The sequence below is a fragment of the Tursiops truncatus genome, chromosome 12 (genome assembly GCF_011762595.2).
Source record: "Tursiops truncatus isolate mTurTru1 chromosome 12, mTurTru1.mat.Y, whole genome shotgun sequence".
Classification (NCBI taxonomy): Eukaryota; Metazoa; Chordata; class Mammalia; order Artiodactyla; family Delphinidae; genus Tursiops; species Tursiops truncatus.
The window spans coordinates 19,971,727-19,997,537 of NC_047045.1; the positions used below are offsets into that span (position 1 = coordinate 19,971,727).

A 25,811-nucleotide genomic window follows, 5' to 3' on the forward strand; every position below is an offset into this window, starting at 1 on the left:
GAAGCCTCCTCACTGTTGGAATTTGAGTAACATAATATCATCCACAACCTTAAACCGGTGCAACATTAAGCGAATGCAACTGAGCATATTGCTGTGAATTTTTATTGGCTTTGTAGAGATTTTATACTGAATTTATAAATAAGTTTTGGTCTTAGTAATTTAAGAGCTTTAGGAGATGAAGGTGTTTTTATTTGGTATGCTTGTATAATAAGCAATATAATAAAAATTGTTGTCAATAAATGTCCATATTTATTTTCTTCCTTAGGAACGAATTTAGTATTCGAAGATGAAATCGCTGCATTGCAACCTGAAGTAGATAAGCTACAAACTCTAAATGTGAACAAAATTATTGCACTGGGACATTCTGGTTTTGAAATGGATAAACTCATCGCTCAGAAAGTGAAGGGCGTGGACGTAGTGGTGGGAGGACATTCCAACACGTTTCTTTACACAGGTAATGGCAGCGGGAGGGCTAGATGATATACGTTACATATATAGTATAATATATACATGTAATAACGTACATAGGTGGTGCACACTGAGTGGTAACATGTATAAATCTTACTCAAAGAGACTTTTTAAAACATTTTATTGAAATATACGGTTGATTTACAATGTTGTGTTAGTTTCAGGTTTACAGCAAAGTGATTCAGTCATATGTATATGTACATTCTTTTTTAGATTCTTTTCCATTATAGGTTATTACAAGATATTGAGTAGAGTTCCCTGTGCTATTCAGTAGGTCCTTGTTGGTTATCTATTTTATACATAGTAGTGTGTATGTTAATCCCAAACTCCGAATTTGTCCGTCCCCTGCTTTCCTCTTTGGTAACCATAAGTTTGTTTTCCATGTCTGTGAGTCTATTTCTGTTTTGTAAATAAGTTCATTTATATCATTTTAAGTTAGAGTCCACATATGAGTGATACCATATGATATTTGTCTTTCTCTGTCTGACTTGCTTCACTTAGTATGATAATCACTAGGTCCATCCATGTTGCTGCAAATGGCATTATTTCATCCTTTTTGATGGCTGAATAGTATTCCAGTGTGTGTATGTACCACATCTTCTTTATCCATTCATCTGTTGATGGACATTTTGGTTGCCTCCATGCAAAAAGACATTACTAAGAGTAACTTATCGGTTTCATGAGTATGTCAATTCCATTCACTTATGTAAATTATAAATATATATAACATACACATTCAAATATATAAAAGGTTACTGAGGCCCAACTAAAAGTCATTGTACATCAAAAAGCAACATGCGTATAAAAATTTTAAGCATAAACAACGTAACGTAAATAAGGCCTTCACAGCTCAAGGTGACAGGACTTGATTGGTAGGTTCACAGGTGGCAGAAGCTGGAACTCTGGGCTCAAGCCCTAACCCTGCAGCATCGCAGGACTGTGGTGCCCTAGAAGCCACAGGCCCCTGTGCTCTTGCAAGCACTCTCTCCTCCCTCGATTTCTTCCCCCCTCCTCTCCCTTCCCCTCTCTCCATCCCTCCCTCCTCCTCTCCCTCTTTCCCTTCCCTCTCTCTTTTCTTCCTTCCTTCCCATCTTCCCTCCATTCCTTCCACATGTCTCTCTCTCTCTCTCTCTCTCTCTCTCTCTCTCTCTCTCTCTCTCTCTCTCTCTCTCTCTCTCTCTCCCCCCCCCCACCTTGGTATCAGGTAGTTTTAGTTAGGAAAAGTCTAACTCTTTTTTTTCCCATTTGAACATATACTGTCGCAAAACTTTTGGGTCCGGCTCAGTGAGTCTTTCCCACCATGCCCTCTCCCTGCCCCAACCACTGCTTCATGGGGCTTTAAAGTATTTTCAAGAAAAGGAAGACGAGCAGCAGAGCCTGCTGGAACTGGCTTCTATCAGCTCTGGGAAGGACGACTTCGATGGGGAACAACCCTCCCCTTGGAGAGGTTGCTGCTTCGCCCGTCTCTATGTGAGCTATCTCAGGCAATCCTATTTTTATAAAAGCAGCAATTAAAAATACCCCAAACAGGGCTTCCCTGGTGGTGCAGTGGTTGAGAGTCCGCCTGCCAATGCAGGGGACGTGGGTTCGTGCCCCGGTCCGGGAAGATCCCACATGCCGCGGAGCGGCTGGGCCCGTGAGCCATGGCTGCTGAGCCTGCGGGTCCGGAACCTGTGCTCCGCAACGGGAGAGGCCGCAACAGTGAGAGGGCTGCGTACCACAAAAAAAAAAAAAAAAAAAAAAAAACCCAAAGCAGTAAGAAATGTCCAAACCTGTTAAAAGTTCTCACTAAGAAGAGAGTATGGGTAATTTTTAATTTCTTCTTAGCACCTTTGAGTGTTTTCAAATGATGAATGCATGTTGTTTTTACAATGAGAAAAAGAGACACAAATTATTTTTTAAAAAAAAAGGAAAGAGAAAAAAAAAAGGAAAGAAAGAAATACTGTATTGGGTCAGAAGTCCTTATTCCTGTTTCACTTGAAGGACCTTGAGTAGTCACCCTCTCTGAACCTGTTAGCTTCGCTTCAGAATGTCAGTGACGATGTTCCAATGAAATCCTGCAAAAGAGGATGTGCCTTTTGGGAAGGAGCTGAATTTAGTGAATGATGAATGACTGGATGAAAGAAAGATTTGAGGATAAAAATTACAATTTGCTTATCCATAAACCTTAAAGTAGATAATTACAGTCTCTGGAAAAGACTGCCTGTAGAGTCTTTGTCATTTATCTCACATTTCATGACTGCTTACCAAGATTAAACTTGTTCTCATGAAAATATTCAATTTGCACATTCATCATTGTGAGGAATGAACTTAACAATGAAAGGTGATTCCAGGACACAGTAGAGGATGAGGCATATTTGCTTGTTTAAATAAATTATCCCAGCCTCGAAAAGCAAACAAAGCAACAACAAGAAACAACCCTCCGCTGAATTGCCTTTGGAATTAGCTTAAAGTTAAATATGATTAGTTAATCAAATTAGGGTTAAAATAATACATCTTTTGGAATTTTAAATCTTGCCGAGAACCATTTCAGCACACACACAGGACCGAACACACACAAACACACTCACCTGAAAGGGAATTTCACAAAGTGTCGGGATTGCACCTGATATTTTCTATTCTGTTATTTAATTTTTTTAAAATGCTGGTGACTGCCTGTTAAATAAGATTCATTGTCTTGTCACCAGTCCATATTTTTAAAACCTCAGCTTTAAGTGGGGCACGACCCAAATAGCCCATGGACGGTTCCCCTCCAAATAGTGAAGCCCCTGCAGGTTCTCTGGATTACAGCCGCCGTGCACATGCAGACCAGACAACCCTGGTATTGCCTGACCATTCTCACATTGGGATGAGGAGAGGACTTCCACGTCCAGGCTTGCAAAATGTCAGAGCTGCGAGGATGAGGGCTAGAATGCAGACTTCTAAAGGATTTAAATCCTAGAGTTGAGGAACTGGTCCATGCTGTTGCCTTTGGACAAAAAAGTAGTTAAAGTGTGTGCAGGTTGGAAGATGTGGCAGGTGTGCCAGGGGACTCTCCTCTGCGTGTGACCCTTGAAGGCAGACGGGCTCCTGAGACGCTGTCGCTCTGTTTGCCTCCCGCTTTTTTAACTGGATTTTGGATCATGCAAGCCCATCAGTTTGCTGTGGCCTTGGTGAGTGTAGACGTCCGTCCTTTCCTCCATCTGCACAGTTAAGGAGTTACAAGCGTGACATCTATGATCCCTTCTGTTCAAACACCCTGCTCCCTAGAAAGGCATCCGTGCCAAGAGCCTGACTGCTTACTTGCGGGAATTTGGGGAAGTAAAACATTTCTTGGTAGAATACTCTCTAACTTCCTTAGGTTACTGCAGTGATTTTCTTTATACCTCCAGCTCCTTTGAGGCTCACACCTCCTGGTTACCCTGTCTCCCCCCCGTTATCACTGTCACCTAAGCCCATCCCTGGTGTCACCAAGAATTTAGCACCCAACGTCCTGTCTTCCTCTGCACTCCCGCTCCTGCCTGCATCCTGGCTGAGTGTCTATATGGATGGTGGAGCCAGTACCCAAGTTCAGAGTCCCTTGATCCTATCAACTCGTGACTGTCGCCTCCTTTTCAGCAACCTCACTTCTGGGACCACAGGCTGAGACCCGGTCATCATCCTGAATTGCGGCATGCCCACAGCCCCACTGCCCACCTCCCTCCTCTCCTTAAGGCTCTCTCACCCTTATTCCTCTGCGAAGAGGCCTGCAGCCTCACGGAAACCTCGGTGTGGTGAACCCTCCTCCCCTCCCAGCCCAGCAGGTGTCACTTCTCCTCCTTAGCCTGGGAGCGTCCATTACAGACTCACCACCACGTCTCTGGCTGACACCCGGAAGGCGGGTGCCCAGGATTGTTGAGTGAATGCTGACAGATGTAGCTCCTTTAAAAGTAAGCTCTTTTGGGACTTCCCTGGTGGTCCAGTGGTTAGGGCTTCCTGCTTCCACTGCTGGAGGCATGGGTTTGATCCCTAGTCAGGGAACTGAGATCTCACATGCCACATGGCGTGGCCAAAAAAAAAAAAATTTATTTTTTAAGTAAGATTTCTTTATTTGAACAGCTTTTTGTATTAAGTACCTCATTTGTATTGCTTCTGGATTTTGGCACACGTTTCTTGAATATGAAATTCAAGCCTTTTCATTGACTTAGAGAACATAAATGATTTTAATAACCACCGTATTTTGTTCTCAAAACAAATGGAGTTCACAGTTTAAGTATAAACAAAACCAGGAAACCTTAGCATTTGTTCTACCCACGGCAGCCAGCGGCCGGGTACTCCGAGTGCAGGGGCGGAGCCATCCCTGCTTTGTTAGAATAAGCGAGCGAGGACAAAAGCCTTGGTTGTGGTTTGCAATCATTGTTCATCTCGCCATTGATTTTCACTCTTGTAGTTGAGATAATCTTGTCTTTTAGAACACGAAAGTGGTCTTATTATTTACTACATCCACAGGACAGAAAAACACTCCAACAAAGAACTGCTTCCTTTGGGCATCTGTAGGATTGCTGATGTGTGGGTGTATTGAGTGAGCCGGGAGAATGAGCCAGAGGACAGAGGTGTGGCCGGTAACTTCAAAGATGATGTCCTTGGTGGTACCGGGACTCACTTGTCCCAGGGGTCGCTACTCAGGACCCCTCGGTCAGCTTCCAGCCATAGGCCAGCACAGCAGCAGCTTCCTTCATGGAGCAAAGCCAGAGCCTTCTGCTTAACGATTTTTGCAGCCACATAACACTGATCGGTTTTAGTTACGTCTCATGAAACCGCTTTCCAGGGCGAAGCGGGTTGAGCCAAACCCCAAATGATCTGTAAAACAGGGTCACATCCTTTGGCAGGGTTGAGTTGTCAGGCAAGCTGATGACTGACTGCATATTGTGAAATCCAAAGCCTGCTCCTGCCACAGGGCAGATCTCTTCCCGGGGCTGCCATTCGTGTTGCCCTAAGTTTGCCCCTTGATGGTCTTCAAGAAGGACCTCCTTTTTCCAGCCTCACTGTGACAAGCAGCACGGGGTCATGGACAGGGCTTTGGACTCCGACGGCCACAGTCTCCCCCCGGGGTTGGTCACTACTGGCTGTCCGACCTCAGACATGTTACTTAACCACTCTGAGCTTCAGCTTTTTATTTTAAAAAACCGCTACAGTGATACGACTACCTCAGAGAATGTCGTAGGGATTAAATGAGGTGGTATAGGAACAGAACATAGTGGGTCCAAGAAAAATATGTCAGTTCTCCAATATTCTGCAACATGGGAAAATGTATACAATTTCATTTTAAATGAAAAAGAGGAAGATACATTTTTTTTTTTTTTTTTTTTGCCGCATGCGGGCCTCTCACCGTTGTGGCCTCTCCTGTTGCGGAGCACAGGCTCCGGACGCACAGGCTCAGTGGCCATGGCTCACGGGCCCAGCCGCTCCGTGGCACGCTGGACCCTCCCGGACCGGGGCACGAACCCGTGTCCCCTGCATCGGCAGGCGGACTCTGAACCACTGTGCCAACCGGGGAAGCCCCAACTATTTTTTTTCTTTTACAACTATACAAACATTTATTACCCAGACTGTAGTCACTTGACACAACTCCAAACTAATTTATGAGGTCATTCCTCTCTTGAATAAATAAAAAGACTCTTTATCCTACAAAACTCAGGAAACACTGGAGCTCTTCTCACCCCCTCCCCCCAAAATCTGATCATTCCTTGGGGAGCCTCTATTTTTCCTGATCCCCTAGGTCCTAATTCTTACTTGTGTCCCCCCTGTTCTTGCCTCTTTCAAACCATTCTTCTTGTCCATGCAGCAGAGACCCAAATATGGAAGAGTGCCCTTTCTTCTTGATCTCCCTGAATTCCATCCACATGAGGCAGCTTCCCTCCAAGTCGGCTACGCACAGCAGGGGACCCACCGCTGTGCAGCCTGGGATGACTCTTCCTTCCAAGTCTCTGCCGCCCCAGGGCGTGCCTCACTGGCTGGCTTTCTGGCTTTCTTCTGCAGCCCGCCCTCCTCCCATTCCGGTTCTCCTCTTGTTACTCCTGTCCTCACCCCCTTGATCCAAGGCTACCCCTGAAACTCAAGTTTTCTCCCACTATTTTTATGCAAAAAATTAAGCTCTTTGTGTGCACCCCTGCTCCACCATCCCCATCATTGTCGGGGACCCGTCCTTCCAGGCAGGTCTGCCTCACCTCCCCCTGGGGAGGAGGAGAGGAATGAGGACCCAAGACCGTCATTAGGGAAGCCTGGTGGACCCTGGTCCTCTCACAGGTGTTTACTAGACAGAAAATGATTTTTTCCCTAGAATGGATTCTGCCACCCATTTCCCCCTCTTTGCTATCCGTGCATACGTATTTTATTTATTATTTATTTGTTTGTTTTTGTTTATTTATTTTTGGCTGCGTTGGGTCTTTGTTGCTGTGCGCGAGCTTTCTTTAGTTGCAGCGAGCGGGGGCTACTCTTCGTTGCGGTGCACAGGCTTCTCATTGCGGTGGCTTCTCGTTGCAGAGCACGGGCTCTAGGCGCTCGGGCTTCAGTAGCTGTGGCATGTGGGCTCAGTAGTTGTGGCTCACGGGCTCTAGAGCGTAGGCTCAGTAGTTGTGGCACACGGGCTTAGTTGCTCCGCGGCATGTGGGATCTTCCCGGACCAGGGCTTGAACCCGTGTCCCCTGCATCAGCAGGCAGATTCTTAACTACTGTGCCACTAGGGAAGCCCTACATATATTTTTTTAATTGAAGTATACTTGATTTACAATGTTGTGTTAATTTCTGCTGTACAGCAAAGTGGTTCAGTTATACATATATTTACATTCTTTTCCATTTTGGTGTATCACAAGATATTGAATATAGTTCCCTGTGCTCTACAGTAGGACCTTGTTGCTTATCCATTCTATATATACTAGTTTGCATCTGCTAATCCCAAACTCCCAATCCTTCCCTCACACACCCTCCCTCCCCCTTGGCCACCACAAGTCTGTTCTCTTCATACCTATATATATTTTTTAATTCACAGAAATTATATTGGTTATTGCCATGGCGGGGTGGGACTGCAATTAAATTTTTCTTCTCCATTTGCCAAATATGTCATGCTAGTTTTACTTTGATAAAAAAGAAAAATTTTTTAACCTCTCTAAACCCTAGAAACTGAACCATTAATCCTAAAGTTTATGAAAAGAAAATTTTCCAGACAATTTACTGATCAGTAGGCTTTTATTTGGCAATTCATGGGCGGAGCAGCATCCCATGTGGCAGAGAAAAGGGGGCTCGGAAGAGCTATAGGAGGCCATAGGGTCTTAGAGACCAAAGGGAGCAGAAACAAGGAAGTTGCCCTGGGCATTGCTGACGGTTAACTTCCCTTCTGTGGAGCGCAGGGAGGTCTTGGAGCCTGTGCAGCACGGGCCTGCGGGGCTGGGAGCGCCGGGCCTGCCTGTTCTGGGAGAGCCACGGAGAAGCGCAGTGGAGTTCTGGTTTGCTGATGGGAATCTTAGCATGAGTGGCTCCATCTTGGGCCTGACCTGGTTACTTTCACAACTTGAACTCTTATAAATATGTGTGTTAAATTTTTTTAAAAGGAGAGGCATATACTCAATTTGAGAATCTGAGCTAAATACACAAATGACCAAATGTATCTTCTTACCTTTAAAAGATAAGAAACCGGGAGTGCGGTGCTTTGTCCCAAGCAGCCTGGCTGTGCCTCACTCAGATCTCTTGTCCTCAGTTTATTAATTTCCCCCAAACCTAGAAACTCATACAGTTGTCAGTTTTGACGTCTCACGTGTAAGGAAATTTCCAAATCGTCTGTCATGTTGCGGAAGCAGAGCTTCGGGCTTCCCCACCGGAAGTCCTCCAGGTTCTGAGATGAGCCCGTTTGAATTGTGCGTCGTGTGCTCCACTGCCCGCCACTGTGGCCGAAGCTAATGCTTTGTGGAAATCAGCAGTTCAGACCCTCAGTGAATACAAACCCCTAGCGTTTCCCAGGGTACAGAACCACTCTGGAATGCCCTGTCCAGCTAAATGCTGATGTTCCGTAAAAAAAAATGTCAGGTTTATTTACATCAATTCATGGCCCTGTGGACCTCCTTTTTAATTTCAAATGGAACTACAAAGTATGTTAACATGAAAATCAGTCTCTCTCTCTCCAGCCCGTTCCTTTGGACTTTGCATTTTAACAGGCCATAGTGATAGAACCAGGGGATGGCTGCATTGTTATGACTTTGTTTTTAATTTTTATATAAAACCCTGTTCTATAATGTAAAAAGCGAATGGGAAGTCTGGTGTCTGGAAGGATAGTCACCCTGGCTTAGATCCTCCGTGAAGAAAAGAGGGTGGTGGACAGCGGGGGTATCACTGCATCCCCTGCTCTTTCCCCAGTGAGTGGCCTCTCCAGGCCTCACAGAGATGAAGCGAAGCCCTCAGGCCTGGCTCCACGGGACAGTGGAGTCCCACACACTGGGCACTTGTTGGAGCTTGGAGGTGTTTGTTGAGTGAGTGAATGTGTGTGAACCCATTCCCACCCTGCCGGGGTCTCTTATTTACCCCAGCCAGTCAGAACTGTGTACAGGCAGACAAGCCGATTGGACTTCATGAGAGTTTGTGCCCACTCTGGGTACCACTTGAAGATACATCATCACTGTTAGACCTTCCGGTCATCACTGAATGTCCAAGAGCCAGAATGTGGGCAGTCTATCGAAGCATGTACAAAACAGAGGGACACAGTCCCAATATGGAGAATGTCAGTGGCCCCTTGAGTTCCCTGGAGGAGACATGACAGCCTGTGTATCAGGGTCGGGTACAGAGATGGCTGAGGAGACAGGGACTCACCCCTCTGGCTGCGGAACACCTTTTGACAGCAGCTGGCCTGACTGCCCGGTGGGGGGGGGGGGGGGAAGGGCATCTTGGCCAGCCTACTTCATGGCTTGCAACGCCACAAGACTTCCTGCATGTGAAAGATGCTCATAACTTAAAAAAAAAAAAAAAAATTAAACCACTTTTGGTGTCAGACACTATCAAATCTCTTGTTTTACAAATACAGGAAATAAATTTAGGTCCCAGGAGTTAAAAGTCTCTCCCGAGGTTGTGAAACAAGATTAAAAGGGAGCTGGCGCCAAAACCCATTCTCTCGACGACAAGTTTGGCTTCATGAGCCCCACCCAGCTCATCAGTTGAGGAAATTGAACGGAGGGGAGTTGGGGGATGGGGCATGACTCCCCTTGACATATGGATTCCTCCACAGGAAGGGCATGTAAATCTCGTCTGATCTCTGGAAATCTGTTGGCTAAACCCCTTAAAATCAGTCGTTCAACATTTATTGACTACCTACTATGTGCTGGGCCAGCCCCAGAGACACAGCAGCCTCTGCCCGCATGGAACTTACTGGCTTGAAAGGGATCCTGATGCCCATCAGATTTTTTTTTAAATATGCAGAGAAATCAATCATATGTACTTACAAAGCATGCTGTGAAGGAAGAAGTCCACGGTGCTGGGAGAGCAGGTATAGGAGCGCCTGATCGCGTCTGGGGAATCATTAGAGATGATGGTAACTTGGGAAATAATTATCTCTAACCTTTATTGGGCGTTTACCTGAGTCAGGCTTCATGTGCCGCTTAACTTCTTTCATTCTCGAAACAACCTCTAAGGCAGGTATTGTTATTTTCTCCTTTTACAGATGAATAAACTGAAACAAAAAGATGTAAATAATTTGCCTGTGGGCCTCCGGTTCCAGGTCTTACTCTATATTCATGACTGTGGAGGCGGGCGTGGTCTAGGAATGGGAGAAACTAAGATTGCTGAAGTGCAGGGTGGAGGGTCTAGATGAAGCTGGGCCACATCATGTGGGTCTGATAGGCTATGATGCTCACGTCAAAAACTGTAGTGTTGCTATCAAAGCGAACGTGGGTCTGCTCACCCGCCATGCAGAAAAGCCAGTCCACTGACACCAGGTTGTAGTGAAGGAAAGTACAGCGTTTGTTTGCCAGGTGCCGAGCAAGGAGTCTTGTGCCCAGGAGTGCCACAGGGCCCTGCTCCGTATCAGCTGGGCAGGCGCTTGCCCGGGCCTGCGCTGGGAACGCCCGCATTCCTGAGGGGCTGCTGTTCCGTTCCCTCAGACACCCTCACTGTTCTAGGGAATACCCTGTTACCGGCTCTAAATGTCAGCCCACAGCTCCTGGCTCCTCCAAGGCTTGCTTCCAAGAGGACGGATTTGCCAAAAGGCTGGAATAGAGTTCTGGTAAACGGTTTTCCCCCTGCCAAGAGGACAGGCTGCGTTTCTAAAGACAGATATGTGGCTCTGTGTGTGGAGAGACGATCTGGGGCGTGAGCCTCTGTGGCTGAATAGAGTGCTGTGGGAACTCTGAAGCCCTGGATTGCTTTCCCTGCCAGTGGTTTTCTGGGGTTGCCAAGTGCACAGGAAGCAGAGAGGGCCCAGCTGTGGGGAACGCAGACTGGAGCCAAACTAGACTGGTTATTGTCTCAGCCACGTGGGAAACGTCCTCCTTGACTCCGATTAAGTCCATCCGAGATGAAGATGACACATCTTCTGTTCAGCGCCGGAGAAAGTCCCCTGTGCTACAGGAGCTGGGGTTGGTGGCTCCTGTTTGTAAAGAGCAAGCTGATCTGATGAGGCATCTGACCCCATAGTTCGATTCCGAATTTTTACGTTCTGTTTAAACTCAGATATATTTATGGAAGGCAGAAAAAATAAAGGCTAAAGAAGTCAGGCTTGCCCTTCTCTTGGGTTTCCAGGAATCTGCCAGACCCCTTTCTGAAACAGATGTGGGGCCTGGACGAGGTGTTGTGCGCCACCTTGTGGATATAATGGGAACTGCACGTTGCCAGGCTTCTCTGGGCTCAGAGGAGGAGCCACCTTCCCTAACCGTGCCCAGCTGAGGTGAGGGGACTGCCACATCCCCGTCCCCTGAAGTAAAGGCCAGGCTCCAAGTCTGTCCAAGGACCACCACAAAACGGAATGCTACTCTTCAATGCATCAGACCATCTATGGCAGTCACCGCCACCATCTGCCGGCCACCCGTAAGCCTGTGCAAATGGAGATGGGACACGGCCTGCACTGGATCTCAAGTCCGTGCTTTTGTAGAAATAAAATTCCAAGGCTTTCTTCTTTATCCAGAGGAAGCAAGACAATGGGAAATTAAGATTGGCCACAGCTATGAATATTTCCTGCTGGTGAAATGTTGGTATTTGCAGCACTTCTGCTCTGTGGTTACTGAGCTAAAGGGGCTGCTTTTGGCTCAGGCGCAAGGCAGGATTGGGTTTTTCATAAACCCAGGTGTACAGCCTAATGTCTTCAGTGAAAAGGGAAGCCCAGACACAGCTTGGGGCACAAAGGTGCAGCCACTGGGCTTGCACCTGCTTTGGTGAGTGCCCTTTGGAAACCAGCTCTCGCAGGCTCTCTGAGAACAGCACGTCGTAGGCTGTGTTGGGCAGTGGAGAGAACATAAGCTCCGGTGTCTCACAGCCCTGCTTTTCAACCCGCCCTCCTTCACATACCAGCTGCGTGACCATGGACGCATGCCTGTGACAACTGGTCTTCTGGTCTACAGTGTGGGGATGATAATAGGAGCTGCCTCGTGGGATTCCTGGAGGATTAAGTGAGATCTAGTCCGGGGCTGGCTCCTGGCTGACTCTCATAACTGGTCCAATGAGGAACCAACACAAACTGAAGTTCTCCGGGCTCTCAGTGAACATCTAATAGGAAGCGCTGGTAGTGGGTGTGCAGAGGGAGGTGATAGAAATAGTAGTGGGTCAAGGGTATCTGTTCTATAGTCTCTGACTCAGAACAGCCCAGATGAGATCCCGCTCTCGCCGGAGGTGAGATGGGAAGTACAGGGCACCCATAGGAGGGGTGCAGTTGCAGAACTGAAACGTGCCAGGTGATCAGAGCCCAGGGCTCATGTTCTGAGTGCCGGGCTCCCACCCTCACACGGCGTGTGTCCGGGAGACCGTGCTGGGATGGGACTCAGCCTCTGGCTCCCCTTTGAGATAAGTGGCTCCCAGGCTCTCCCTAGGGCTCCCCTTTGAGACAGAACTCAGCAGAACCTGGCAGGTCTGTGGTCTGGCTGGGGCGGGAGGTCTGTGTGCCAGTCGGCCACCCCGGTGAATGCGGCTCTTCCTCAAGGCACCCGAGGGGACACAGAACTGAGCAACAAAACCTAAGGATGAAAAAAAAAAAAAACCTAAGGATGGCCTTTTGTCATTTCTACTTTTTATTGAGTATAGTTGATTTACAATGTTGTGTTAATTTCTTGTCATTTCTGCTGATCTTCCACTAAAGAGTCTAAGCTCTGGAGTGTGTGTCTAGCGTTTCTAGAGGTTGCCATTCCCTCATGGGGGAAAGAAATACACATTTATTGAGTATTATGCGCCAGGCAGTCTGCAAGAGGGTTTTGTTTTGTTTTGTTTTAATTTGGCTGTGCCGGGTCTTAGTTGCGGCATACAGGATCTTCAGTTGTGACATGCGAACACTTAGTTGTGGCACGTGGGATCTAGTTCCTTGACCAGGGATCAAACCCGGGCCCTCTGCATTGGGAGCACGGAGTCTTAGCCACTGGACCACGAGGGAAGTCCCAGCAAGAGAGTTTAAATGTTTAATCCTCTCAAGATTCCTGTGAAATAGGAATTGTTATTTTGCCTTTTTTTTTCTTTTACTTTTATTTGCTTTTTTTTTTTTTTTTGCAACATTTATTCCCGGGTAATAAGTTTTTGTTTCTTCAGTTTTTTCTGGGGTATCTTTTTGTTCTGTGCAACCTCCTCTTCTGGGTTAGTAACAGTCTGTTCTTTTTCACGAAGGATCATCTCAATGTGGCAGGGAGAGCTTGTGTTGATCCGACCACAAGCTCTGTAAATCCTGCATTGCATCTTGGGGGCTCTGTTCACTTGAACATGCTCCATGACCAGAGAATCTACATCTAAGCCTTTAAGCTCAGCATTACTCTGCATTTTTGAGCGTGTGCAGTAACAATTGAGCACCTTTTGGAGGCCACCGACCCTGCGTCCGGCCCCACTGTTTGGCCTGGGCGCACCTACCAACTCCACCGTTGGAATGATGGAATGGCACACATTGCTTCTGTAAAGTGACATCCTTCAGATACTTGGTGGCTTTTGGCCTGGGCAGTTTCATGAGTGTCCTTACAGTGAACACGAAGATTTGAACCGCTTGATTTGCATGATTGTATGGGGTTTTCTGGGCCCAGTGAAGAACGGACCCTTTCTAGAGGTCACCGTGAGACACTGGACCTCAGGAGTCGGCACCGTTCACAGCCTGCCTGTGCACCCGCCGTCCCCCCGCCCCACTCTCGCCCAGAGCACCCCTCTGCACGTCACAGAGGCCCGACAGCGCCGGAGCACCAAACCGGGGACTCCGACATGTTCCCCACACACAGAAGGACTCCGCCACCAGGGAGGACTCAGTAGACACAAGAGTCTGCTGCCCGAGGGCTTTGAAATTGGCACTGCCAAGCCCGGGATGGCAGCAATCACCCGTTATTATGCCCATTTTACAGATGGGGAAACTGAAGCACGGTGAGGTGAAGTGGCTTGGCTGCTTCACCGGGCCGGTGAGACTGGAGCCAGGGTCAGGATGGAGGCGGGACTGTCTTAGCAGTGTCGCATCTTTGTATGCCACGTAGCACCGGGCACGGTGCCCAGGACTTAGCAAGAGCTTAGCAACCGCTGCTGAGTTGAGAATGGAAAGATTCACGTGCCAAAAGGGCATTCGGAAACAGGGGCAGATGCCCGAGCTGGGCTCTGAAAGACCAGCTGTGTAGAGCAGCAGCTGGCAAATCGTCAGTTCAGAATTCGCAGTCACCTGGCCGGCAGCCTGCAGGCTCCCGGCCGTCCGTGAACAAGGGCCCACTTGATTAACTTTGGATCTTTCATTGCAGGCACTCCACCTTCCAAAGAGGTGCCGGCGGGGCAGTACCCATTCATAGTCACGTCCGATGACGGACGGCAGGTTCCCGTGGTCCAGGCCTATGCTTTTGGCAAATACCTAGGCTATCTGAAGGTCGAGTTTGATGAAAAAGGAAACGTCGTCACTTCACATGGAAATCCCATCCTTCTCAACAGCAGCATTCTGGAAGGTACGTGAAATTCAGGGCAGGGATCCACCAATGCAAAGATCTGGTGGCTGGATTTTTTTTTTTCTTTTTTTTTTTCCTTTTTATTTTTTGGTTAATGTTTCAGGACAATGTTTTTGAAGACCCGAGCTTCTTTCTCCCTTGAGTTTACCCTACCCTCTTCGTGGATAAGGAGATTTAAAACACACACGAATTGCAAAAGTCCCACGTGCTCCTCCAAGCCCTCTCAGCATCAGACACTGTGTCGCTGCCTCTCGTGTCTCTTCCAGCTTCACCCTGGCGCAGGAGAGCCACTCTCGGCCCATGTCCAGAGGAGAGCTGATTGTTGGGGCAAAGGGAGCTGGGCAAGCAGCCCAGTCTCCATGGGCTTCAGGTCATCAAATGCATGTGTGTCTTTCTTACTTTTTGATCTGGGAATCAAAACGAAAAGACATTTCATGTCATGCATTTCGTACAGTGTACATGAACATCCTCCTGTGCTTCTCTCTCGCCTGCCCTTTCCTGCCTACCGTGATCAGACAGGGAAGGACAGGTGACCAGGGGCCCTGGAGAGCCAGAGCTCCCGACAGCCAGAGGGAGGGGCCGGGACCCTGTAGCCGGACGTCTCAACCCTTTATACCTGCCCTTGGGCCTCTCATTGTCTCCCCACCACTAATGCCCTCCCCGTTGAGCCAGCAGACACTCATTCAGATGTGACGAGTTGATGCTGATTTACTTGGCACGTCTTTAAGATCCAAGCTGGGTCTTACTCCCAGGAAACGGAATAGAGGTTCCTAAGGAAATTTCCCAGTCAAAATCAAAATGTACACAAATACGGTAAAGAACTGTGTACTCACGCCAGGTGAGCTGAATGACGTTTGAGCCTTTCTCCAACATTTAGGCTTTAACTGCAGGCTGATTTGTTTGTTTTCTTCTAGATCCGAGCATAAAAGCAGACATTAACAAATGGAGGACAAAATTAGATAATTACTCGACCCAGGAACTGGGGAAAACAATTGTCTATCTGGATGGTACCACTCAGTCATGCCGCTTTCGAGAATGCAACATGGGCAACCTGATTTGTGATGCTGTGGTGAGTGGTCCACAGGAGAGCAGGGCCCGTGCCTAGTGGGGGAGGATGCAAGGACGGACAACCTGACAGTTACTGAATTGAGGACTTTTAGAAATTAGTCCCCAGACAAAAGCTTGGCGTGTAATCACACTGAGTACCTTGGGAAGGTGCCCGAACCAGACCAGTGGGCCATCCCTTTATTGCTTTACAAGAACGGCAGCCTTGGACTTCCCTGGCGGTCCAGTGGTTAAGATTCCATGCTTCCGCTGCAGGGGGTGCAGGTTCAATCCCTGTTCAGGTGAGTTCTGCATGCTGCGCAGTGCCGCCCAAAAAAAAAGGACAGAAGCCTTTATTTCAAGGTGCTCATCTTAGGTGTCTGAATATTGGATGTTGCTTTCCTTTGGTAAGATGACCTGAATCCACAAACTCTGCTCCTCCCAAGAAGTAGACATAGAATTAAATGCATCTGCCTGGGCCTATCTAGGCCAGAGTGTGTTTCACTGATCTGTCCTCTTGACCCCAGAGAACTCGGCCTTGTGTGAACCACCTTCACAAGCAAGGCCGTTATCACAAGAATAATAAGTCCCAGAGCAAGTTCCCACACCAAAAACACCCCTCTGTCCACCTGTCTGCGGGCAGCCCCCCCGGGAGGGCCGCCATGCCCAGCCGAGGTCTCCAGCTGAGACTCACCACGCCCAGGGGCACCCAGGAGGCCGTTCCTTTGTCTGGGCTCAGCTCGGTGCCGGGTGCCCGGCACCTGGGAGGCAGCCACACTCAATAAGTGTCTGCCAAGTAAATGACGACACTCACGCTTTCCAAGGTGGGACAAGTGCTGGAAGCTCAGCATCGCACGGTCAATGCGAGACAAGCAGCTAACGAGAAGCCAGAGCTGTGAATGTGCAGAGGCAGGTCTGGAAGGAAACACCCCAGGCTCTAGCAGGGCTTACCTAACAAAGAGAGAATGAGCCCCTTCTCCCGCTAAGCATCAGGAACACTGCAGCTGTGCTGCCCTCAGCCGCCCTGTGGCCCTGTGTCTCCCTCATCTCTTCCACCATCATATGTTTTCAAATGAGAATGTAATTCGTTTTATTTCTTGTAACTAAACATATGTTTTGTAAAAGAAAAGGAAGAATGAAACTGACTCTCCCCCGTTTCAGGGGCTCCCCCGTCTCTCTCTTGTATCCAAAATTGCCAACTTGGGAACTGGCTGGGGACCTAGACATGGATGCCAGGGTCCTTTGTGGCCTGAGGTCTGGAGTTGAAAGGCTTCTGGGCTCCACCCTTAGGAGCAAATGTGGGTCCTGCCCTGGAGGAGCCCCGGGGGGAGCAGCCCTGTGGGTCAGTCTGCACAGAAGCCCCTTTCTCCTACTTCGAGTGCTGGCTTTGCTAAGGGCCCCTGGCCTGGCGGGTTGCAGGGGTCTTAGGAGAGGGGCTCAGAGCTACTGGCTACTCAAGAGTCTGACCTGGGACTGGTCACAGTGTCTGAGGTTTGCTTCTCAGGGCATGAGACTAGTTCTGATGAATTACACTTGAGAAAGCTCTGGGCACACACAGGAGCAGGGCAACAGCAGCTTTATTTGCTCGGTGCAGCTAACCAAGTTCCGGGCACTGACCCTAAGGAGGAGGACCCAGAATAACGAGTGTAAATTCATGCTGCTGTTGCAGATTAACAACAACCTGAGACACCCGGATGAGATGTCCTGGAACCATGTGTCCATGTGCATTTTAAACGGAGGCAGCATCCGGTCACCCATTGACGAGCGGAACAACGGTATGCTCCCGGCTCCTGGCCCCCGGCCTCAGCTCAGCGTGCTGTCTGACCAGTCCCCCAAGACCCCCCCCCCACCGTGCCAGGCCCTTCGGCCATTCGAGTCAGTGCCCCACCTGAAGGGCGCACACAGGCTTGTGTGTTCTTGGATGCATTTGCTCACAGAGGGAGCAGCCAGCCTTACTGGCACCAAGGTTTAGCTCAACTTCTGATTCACACAGCAAAACGCAAATGGTGGCTGATATATGCAAAATAGTGATGGCCTCCCCCTGGATATCTGGAAAGAGGAGGACAAAATTGCCCATCTTGGGACGTCCCTGGCGGTCCAGTGGTTAGGACTTTGCGCTTCCCCTGCAGGGGGCACGGGTTCCATCCCTGGTCGAGGAACTAAGAGCCCACATGCCATGCGGCATGGCCAAAAAAAAAAAAAAAATTGCCCATCTTAGGTGCTGGGAAAAAAGAGCTGGGTAAGTTCCTCTAGTGCATTTACAGGTATCCAGGATTATAGCACATGGTAAAACAAACCAACCAGACAGATATTCAAGACACTGTTGTAGTCTTCCCTTATAACGGTGTCAAAAAGTGTCAGCCTCAGTGGTGGAGGGCACGGCCAGAGGCCCCTTGATTCCATCCTCCCCCTAAGTGTCAGGAACACTTAGACGCAGCTGTGCTGTCCTCAGAGCCTCCCTGTGCCCCGTGTCTCCTTAACCTGCTCCGCCAGTCCTAAAGGACACTGGCCATGGGGTGTGCTAGTTCTCCAGCTGTTTTCCTCCTCGCCTCCTCTGTGACTACCCACAGGCACAATTACCTGGGAGAACCTGGCTGCTGTGTTGCCCTTTGGAGGCACCTTTGACCTGGTCCAATTAAAAGGCTCCACCCTGAAGAAGGCCTTCGAGCACAGCGTGTACCGCTACGGCCAGTCCACAGGGGAGTTCCTGCAGGTGGGCGGTAAGTCACCTTGCAAGGTGGGGTGGGCTTTCCTGCTGGTTGGCTTAGCTCCCCCCTTACCAGAACCTCTTGGTCAGGCCTGTTAGGGTTTTCACACACCCAACACCAACGCATAGTCTTTGAATGGCCAGACCACTGGAGTAGGTCGGGGTCAAAGCCCCAAGGCCCCGAAAATGAGCACCATTTGCCAAGTCTGATTTGGACATCGGATGGTCTCGGCAGGAGCTGGCCCCCCAAACTCTAAGCAGGTCAGCTGCCTTGAGGTCTAGTTTCTATTAAAATCTTAGTTGCTTCAACATTCAATATTCTTCGTAAAAAAACAGAAAAGGATTTTTTTGTGTCTGTTTTTTCTGTGAGTGCCTGGAACCATACAGAAGTTCAAAGGAATGCAGTGTCCAATAAGTATTAACAAGGATGATTTCTGGGCGGGGCAGTCTGGACAAGACATAGGAACTTGGCTCTGGTTCCAGTGGGACCTGGGGCAAGCCCTCAGCCTCTAGGAGCACAGTGAGAAAATGGGCCTGCTTATCTCATGGATTGCAGTGAAAACGGAAGGAAAACAAATGCTTCCCAAATTGTCATGGACTTCTGAAATGCTTTCGTCAATAATTAAGTCCACAGTCCAATGAATTCAACTTTAAATTAATATGAATAATCTTGTTTGATTCTGACTCCACATTCTGGCCTGAGTTTCCGGCCTGTAGATAGCGGGCCGCACCTGAGGGCTGTGATTGCTTTGTGAAGTCTTCCCTCTGCAGGGCACTCCGCTGCTGGGATCGAGGGGCTGCAGAGTGTGGTGGGGTCCAGGCTGCTGCCTGTGGGGTAGCCCAGATATTCTGCGTTTTCCAGGACAGAGTGGAGGGAACACCGGGGCTCTGGTGCCCCAGCACAGTGCTGGGTAGTCGTATGTTTTGTGAAAGTCACCCAAGCCCAAATTATTAACGTCTCTTAGTCATCAAGATGGTGCAAGGTTCTGTGCCTGTCATCTGTTCCTCATTTTCCAGAGCCACTGAACCGAGTTGCTGGACCAATTAACTCAGGATTTTAAAAAGGTCTGTTTTCTCCCTGCAGAGTCACCTCTCGCCCACTCTGGGCCAGAGCCAGTTTTCCTCCTGGGGGTTCTCAGACCTCCCAGAAGGACTCAAGGACAAACCTAACCAGATAGGGTAGCTGCAATGTCACCTCAGCTCTCTTGCTGAAATTTCACTCAAGCTCAAACTAAATGAAAACTAAGCCCAGTGCCCCAATTCCAGATTTGGCCCTTTCCTAGAAAACAGAAATTTCCCTTTGGATCCAGTGAAAACATACAGGCTCATTTCTTTTCTAGGAATTCACGTGGTGTACGATCTTTCCCGAAACCCCGGGGAAAGAGTGGTCAAATTAGAGGTCCTTTGCACCCAGTGTCGCGTGCCCAGTTACGAGCCCCTCAGAATGGATGAGGTGTACAAGGTGATCCTCCCGAACTTCCTTGCCAAGGGTGGGGATGGATTCCGGATGATAAAAGACGAAGTGTTAAAACATGACTCTGGTAAGCACAAGTGTCTCCACCCCTCCCTAGCCCAGAGGTACCCGAGAACAGAACTGGTCCCAAGAGGGGAGCTACGCATAATGCTCGGAGGGCAAAGCCAGAAATCCAGATGCGTCCCCACATTGCTGACCACTTCCTGCTTTGTTTGTTGGGAAACAGCAGCACGGCCTGGGGGAATATTGCCCTGCCTCTCCCCAGCACACGTACCCATCCACCCAAGCCCAGGGAAAAAAATTTTTCCATGTGTTTTAAAACTCTTTTAAATACATATAACCAGCTATTTAAATTGTGAAATATCAATCAGTGTGGCACTTATAGAAAAACCAGACTTCTAGAACTTTAGGCTGGATGTGGGAAACTATATTAAATCATCTAAGCTTTCTTGAAGAAGCTTTTAGTGTAAACAGGTCAGGTAGGCGTGGATGGGATATGTCCCCTGCCCCGTTCTGCACAGTGGGTTGGAGCAAATTATAGGAACCACCACACTTGACCCCAGGTGATATTTCCAGCAGCAGTGAGGGTCATTATACCCCCTGCTCATTTTTTAAAATCCAACTGAGAACCACCTCCTATGCATAGAGTCCACTGCCAGTACACTACCCCTTCCTGTTCTCCAGGGCAGAAACTAGTGTGTTTACAAGACACGTGCACAGCTTCCCTGCATCTGTCTCCAGCAAGGAGCTCAGCCAGGTTCCTCTTCAGCCTTATCATAGGGGACTGCCATTTTCGCTGTGTATCCCAAGGAGGGTGAAGGACAGATCCAGGGCAAAGGAGACAGCCTTTCCTGGGAGGAAAGGCGCCAGGCACTTCCACCCATCCCATGATAGGAAATGGAAAGGCAGGCTTAAAAGGTGTCCTCTCGAGCCCTGCATGAAACAAAGAAGTTGATGACTGTGCATCACCAAGGCCAGACTGACAGGTGCTGGAGAGAAGGACCTTACATAGAAGAAGGCTGAGGAAGCCTTGGCCCTAAGGCTTCTCAACCCTGGCTCTTCATTAGAATCACTTGGGGAGCATTTTAAATTAAATACCAATGCACTGGTCCCAACTTTTAAGAGATTCTGATTTACCTGGGTGGGGCAAAAGTCTCTTCCAGTGATTCTGATGTACACCCAGGGGTGAGAAACACTGCAGAGAGAAGAGTTCTTTTTTAAGTAGTATATTGATAGTAATATATTGTTTTTATTGAGGTATAATTGACATATAACATTATATTAGTTTCAGGTGTACAACATAATGATTCGACATTTGTATACATTGCAAAATGCTCACCACAATAAGTCTAGTTAACATCTGTCACCTCACATAATCACACACAAAAATTTTTTTTCTTGTAATAAGGATATTTAAGATCTACCCTCGTAGCATCTTTCAAATATGCAATACAGTATTAGTAACTATATTCACTATGCTGTACATTACATCCCCAGGGCTTATTTTTTTTTATAACTGGAATAACTTTTGACCCCTTTCACCCATTGTGCATCCTCACCCACCCCTGACTCCCCCCACCTCTGGCAACCACCAGTCCGTTCTCTGTATCTGAGCTTGCTTTTATTGTTGAATTCCACATGAGATCATATGGTATTCCTTTCTCTGAATTATTTCACTTAGCATAATGTCCCCAAGGTCCATCCCTGTTGTTGCAAATGGCAAGAGGCCATTTTTTTATGGCTGAAGAGTATTCCATTGTGTGTGTGTGTGTGTGTGTGTGTGTATATATATATATATATATATATATATATATATATATCTCACATCTTCTTTATCCATTCTTCCACTGATGGACACTCATTTCCTTATCTTGGCTATTGTAAATAATGCTGCAATGAACATGGCGGGGGGGGCATATATCTTTTCAAATTACTATTTTCATTTTATTTAGATAAATACCCAGGAGGGGAATTGCTGGATCATATGGTAGTTCTATTTTTAATGTCTTGTGGAGCCTCCTACTATTTTCTATAGTGGCTGCACAAATTTACATTTCTGCACACGATGCACTAGAGTTCCTTTTCCCCACATCCTCACCAACACTTATTTCTTGTCATTTTGATAACAGTCGTTGTAACAGGCGTGACGTGATATCTCATTGTGGTTTTATCTGCATTTCCCTGATGATTAGTGATGTTGAGCATCTTTCCACGTGCTTGTTGGTCACCTGTACTTGAGTTGTATACATTCTTTATATATTTTGGATATTAACCGCCCTATCAGATATATGATTTGTAGTGTGGCATTTTTTTTTTTTTTTTTTGCGGTACGCGGGCCTCTCACTGCTGTGGCCTCTCCCGTTGCGGAGCACAGGCTCCGGACGCACAGGCTCAGCGGCCATGGCTCACGGGCCCAGCCGCTCCACGGCACGTGGGATCCTCCCAGACCGGGGCACGAACCCGTGTCCCTTGCATCGGCAGGCAGACTCTCAACCGCTGCACCACCAGGGAAGCCCTGTAGTGTGGCATTTTTTAAATAAAAGTCTGTCAGGTCCCTAGGGGTTTGTTGTAGTTACAGGCGATTAGTATTTGTCGGTCCTCCTCTCTTTTGCAAGTGAAGACTCCATTGCCTCAGCATCAGTTACGTGAAAATGATTCCTGAGCAGGCAAGCCAAAAAAAAACAAGCCACTTTTATGTCTCAGCTAACTGATATTGACCCAGTTCCCTAATGCCCTCAGTCCGGAATGGTTCAGAGGCATTGATGACAAGAGCCTCTATATTGAGTCATCTCAGAGCTTAGACAATTTATTCCCCCCAATTATCCAATACTGGACAATGGGCACATTTCACATCTGGAACATGAAAAAGCAATCAGATTCTTTGCACTTGTGATCGCCATTGTTCTTGTCTTCTGTGACACTTTATCCCTGCTTATGAAAGGAATATCTTCCCTCTTATATCTAATTACAAAGGACTTTCGAGAAGTACATTGGCTTTCCCCTTCTTACTGTTAATTGATAATTATTTTTTCTGTAGTTAAAATAATGTATGTATTTTTCTAGGTGACCAAGATATCAACGTGGTTTCCGCATACATCTCAAAAATGAGAGTAATTTATCCAGCAGTTGAAGGTCGGATCCAGTTTTCTGCAGGAAGTCATTGCCATGGAAGTTTTTCTCTAATACTTCTTTCAGTTTTGGCAGTGATCATAGTTTTATACCAATAGCCAAAAATTCTCCTTGCCATTAATGGAACTGTATTTTTTTCTCAAGTGAGATTCAAGTCTACCTTTTAGGAACTGGCTTTGTGATGGTGTGGACCATCCTTGCAGTCTCCTAGAAGCTGAGCTTAGAGGGTTGTAAATGAAGACACTGACATCATCACTCAGGATCAGCAACTTAACGAACACACAAGAAAAGAAATGAAAAGGGGCCCCATGAGGAGAAGGCCAACCATCTTTAGTTTACATATGCAAATTTTAATAAAACTTTATAAACAATTTTAAAACATACACATCATTTTTCTCCTTTATATCCATTCTAATCCACCAAACAACTTATGTTTACATAGAACTTTATCATTTACAAGGGAGTTTTAAGCACACTATCTTATTTGATGCCCATAACTTTCGCTGGTAGGCAAGACAGGTATTGTTTTTCCCATTTGACAGATGAGGGAACTAAAGCTCAGAAAGAATTGACATGTTTAAGGCCATATAGCTAAAAGTGACAGATCCCAGACCTGCACCTGGGCCTTCTGACCTCAGTCCCGCACTCCTTCAATTATATCCAGTTAACTGTTCAGGAAGATACTTAATGGTCTCCTCTCTTTTTAACTATCCGTAGCCCCAGACTCACTCATGTAGAACAAGTCTGCTTTATTTCTGGTCTCTGTTTTTTCCTTTTCAGCGCGTGTTGTTATAGGGAGTTTAACGGACTAAACACAGGGTGGCGTTCTCTCCTGCACCACCATGTGCCTTTGAGGAGCTGGGACAAGAGGTGCAGCAGATAATGGGAAAGGCCAGGAGCTGTAGAACGCAGTCAGGGGGCAGGGAGAAAGGGAAGGAAAGACCAGGATGCCCAGGACCAACTTAACATTATAGAAGAGTCAGAGCTAAAGGCCATTTACACTTGTTAAATACATATTTGCTAAGGAGTAGCAGCAGAGTGCCTGACACACGGCGTTAGCTACTAATAATTTTATGAGATTCTATCAGTTCTCCCTCTGCTTCTTTCTTCCTTCTTCCTAATGGGAAGGTGTCATGAGAAGAGAACCTTCTTAGAGAAGGTGTAGCTCTAAACCTGCACCTGTCTCTCCCCAGCAAGATGCCAGCACTGATTCTAGTCTCACACACACACACTCCGCCCCCTCCCCCAGTTATGGGAAATCCAGAGCGGAGCCAAGGTTGATTTTTTTTAAGTGGTATACCTAAATCTAAAGTCAGCTCTGCCTCCAAATCTGAACAGTCACTCTCAGTCATTCTTAGGCACAGATATGAGAACTCCTGCCTGAGAGAGTGCCCCTCTAAGCGGGTGCTCAGGAAATACCCAGACCGACGAAATGAATGATTTATGCACAAGGAACAAATACTTGCTTAAGGGGGTGGGGGGACCACGTGAGCCTGCTCGTTATCGTAGAAATGATTCAGTAAGAAGTGGGAGCCCTCACCCTACACAGAGTCAGTGAACAGCAGCTAAAGGATGGAAGAGTGAGAATGTTTCTTGATGTTTACAATTATTAGGTATTCTTGATACAAAACATACTTTTAAATTTCACAACCTCTTTGTAAATGTTGCAGTAAAATAATGCCCTAGGTTCTATGCATATACAGACTGGCCCTAAATAACCAAATGTCCATAGACTGTAAGAGGAAAATGTCAATAAGATTGCATTTGGGGTGTATTTTCTTATGCTTGGCCTGTAAAATAGGGTAAATCCTATTGGAGCACAAATTTTTAAAAAACATTTTGTAAGTTTTCTAAATATGTGTACGTGTATTATTCAGTGGTTTAAGAAATGACCTGAAAACACTTTGCAACTGTAGGTTCCAAACAATAAAATTGAAGATATACTCCTTGTCTCTGGTAGTTACTTCTCTCAAGCAAACACCTACAACCCAAGACAATATGACTGATGGAAAACTCTTTGCCAGTTCATCACTGGTATCACTTCCCTTGATTATCAGCCCCTGCCATCTACTAACACTCCCTGTCCCCCTTCTTACCCCCAAAACAAGAAAAATACATGCAGTTTTTAGGTAGGAAAGAACAGTAAATAAAGGATATTTTAAGTAAGACTACTAAATTTTACGGTTTTTACGTACAGAATTTAAGACCAATAGTGGTTTCCTAAAAATAAAAATGTTCAAGTCATACAGTGTTAGGGATTTTAATTAACTTATCTGAACTGGTTGTACGTCAAGAATTTTCCTCAATTAATGCTGAAGATAGAGCAGACCAGCTGGTACACCGTGATCAGACACATTAAATGCAGTTGGTGGCAGAGCTGCCCTCAGCAGTTTTCAGCAGAGTAAGTGCCCTCAGAGAGTATGTAGCCCTGTGGATACATGACTAGGCTTGCCTAAATTAGTAACGGTCTCTGATTTAGTTTCCTGGGCCTGCTGTAACGAAGTACCACAAACTGGGTGGCTTAAACAACAGAAATTCATCATCTCACCGTCTGGAGGCTAAAAGTCTACGATCAATTTGGCACGGTTAGTTCCTTCTGAGGGTTGGGAGGGAGAATCTGTTCCAGGCCTCTTCCCAGCTCTGGTTAGCTAGCCTCAGATATTCCTTGCCTTATAGATGGTATTCTCCCCACGCTTTTACATCCTTTTCCCTCTGTACATGTCTGTCTCTGGGTCCAAATTTCCCCTTATACTGTATAAAGTCATAGTCATGCTGGATCAGACCCACTCTAATGACTTCATTTTAATCATGTACAAAATCCCTATTTCTAAATAAGCTCACATTCACGGGTACACGGGGTTGGGACTAAAGTCCTGCCACAAGACCTCAGCATCTTTTCAGG

At 47.1% G+C, this 25,811-nt stretch overlaps 1 protein-coding gene across 1 annotated transcript in view; it reads left to right on the forward strand.

The window, feature by feature from the left end:
* NT5E (5'-nucleotidase ecto) overlaps positions 1-24,853 on the forward strand; it is a 44,835-nt gene extending 19,982 nt beyond the window's left edge. Inside the window, exons 3-9 of the mRNA XM_019929389.3 lie at positions 266-454; positions 14,358-14,555; positions 15,470-15,624; positions 17,269-17,374; positions 18,170-18,319; positions 19,647-19,847; positions 22,844-24,853. Of these exons, the coding sequence (XP_019784948.1) occupies positions 266-454; positions 14,358-14,555; positions 15,470-15,624; positions 17,269-17,374; positions 18,170-18,319; positions 19,647-19,847; positions 22,844-23,007 (1,163 nt within the window). The 3' untranslated portion in view covers positions 23,008-24,853. The remainder of the gene's footprint in view (positions 1-265; positions 455-14,357; positions 14,556-15,469; positions 15,625-17,268; positions 17,375-18,169; positions 18,320-19,646; positions 19,848-22,843) is intronic.
* The last annotated feature ends 958 nt before the right edge of the window (positions 24,854-25,811 follow it).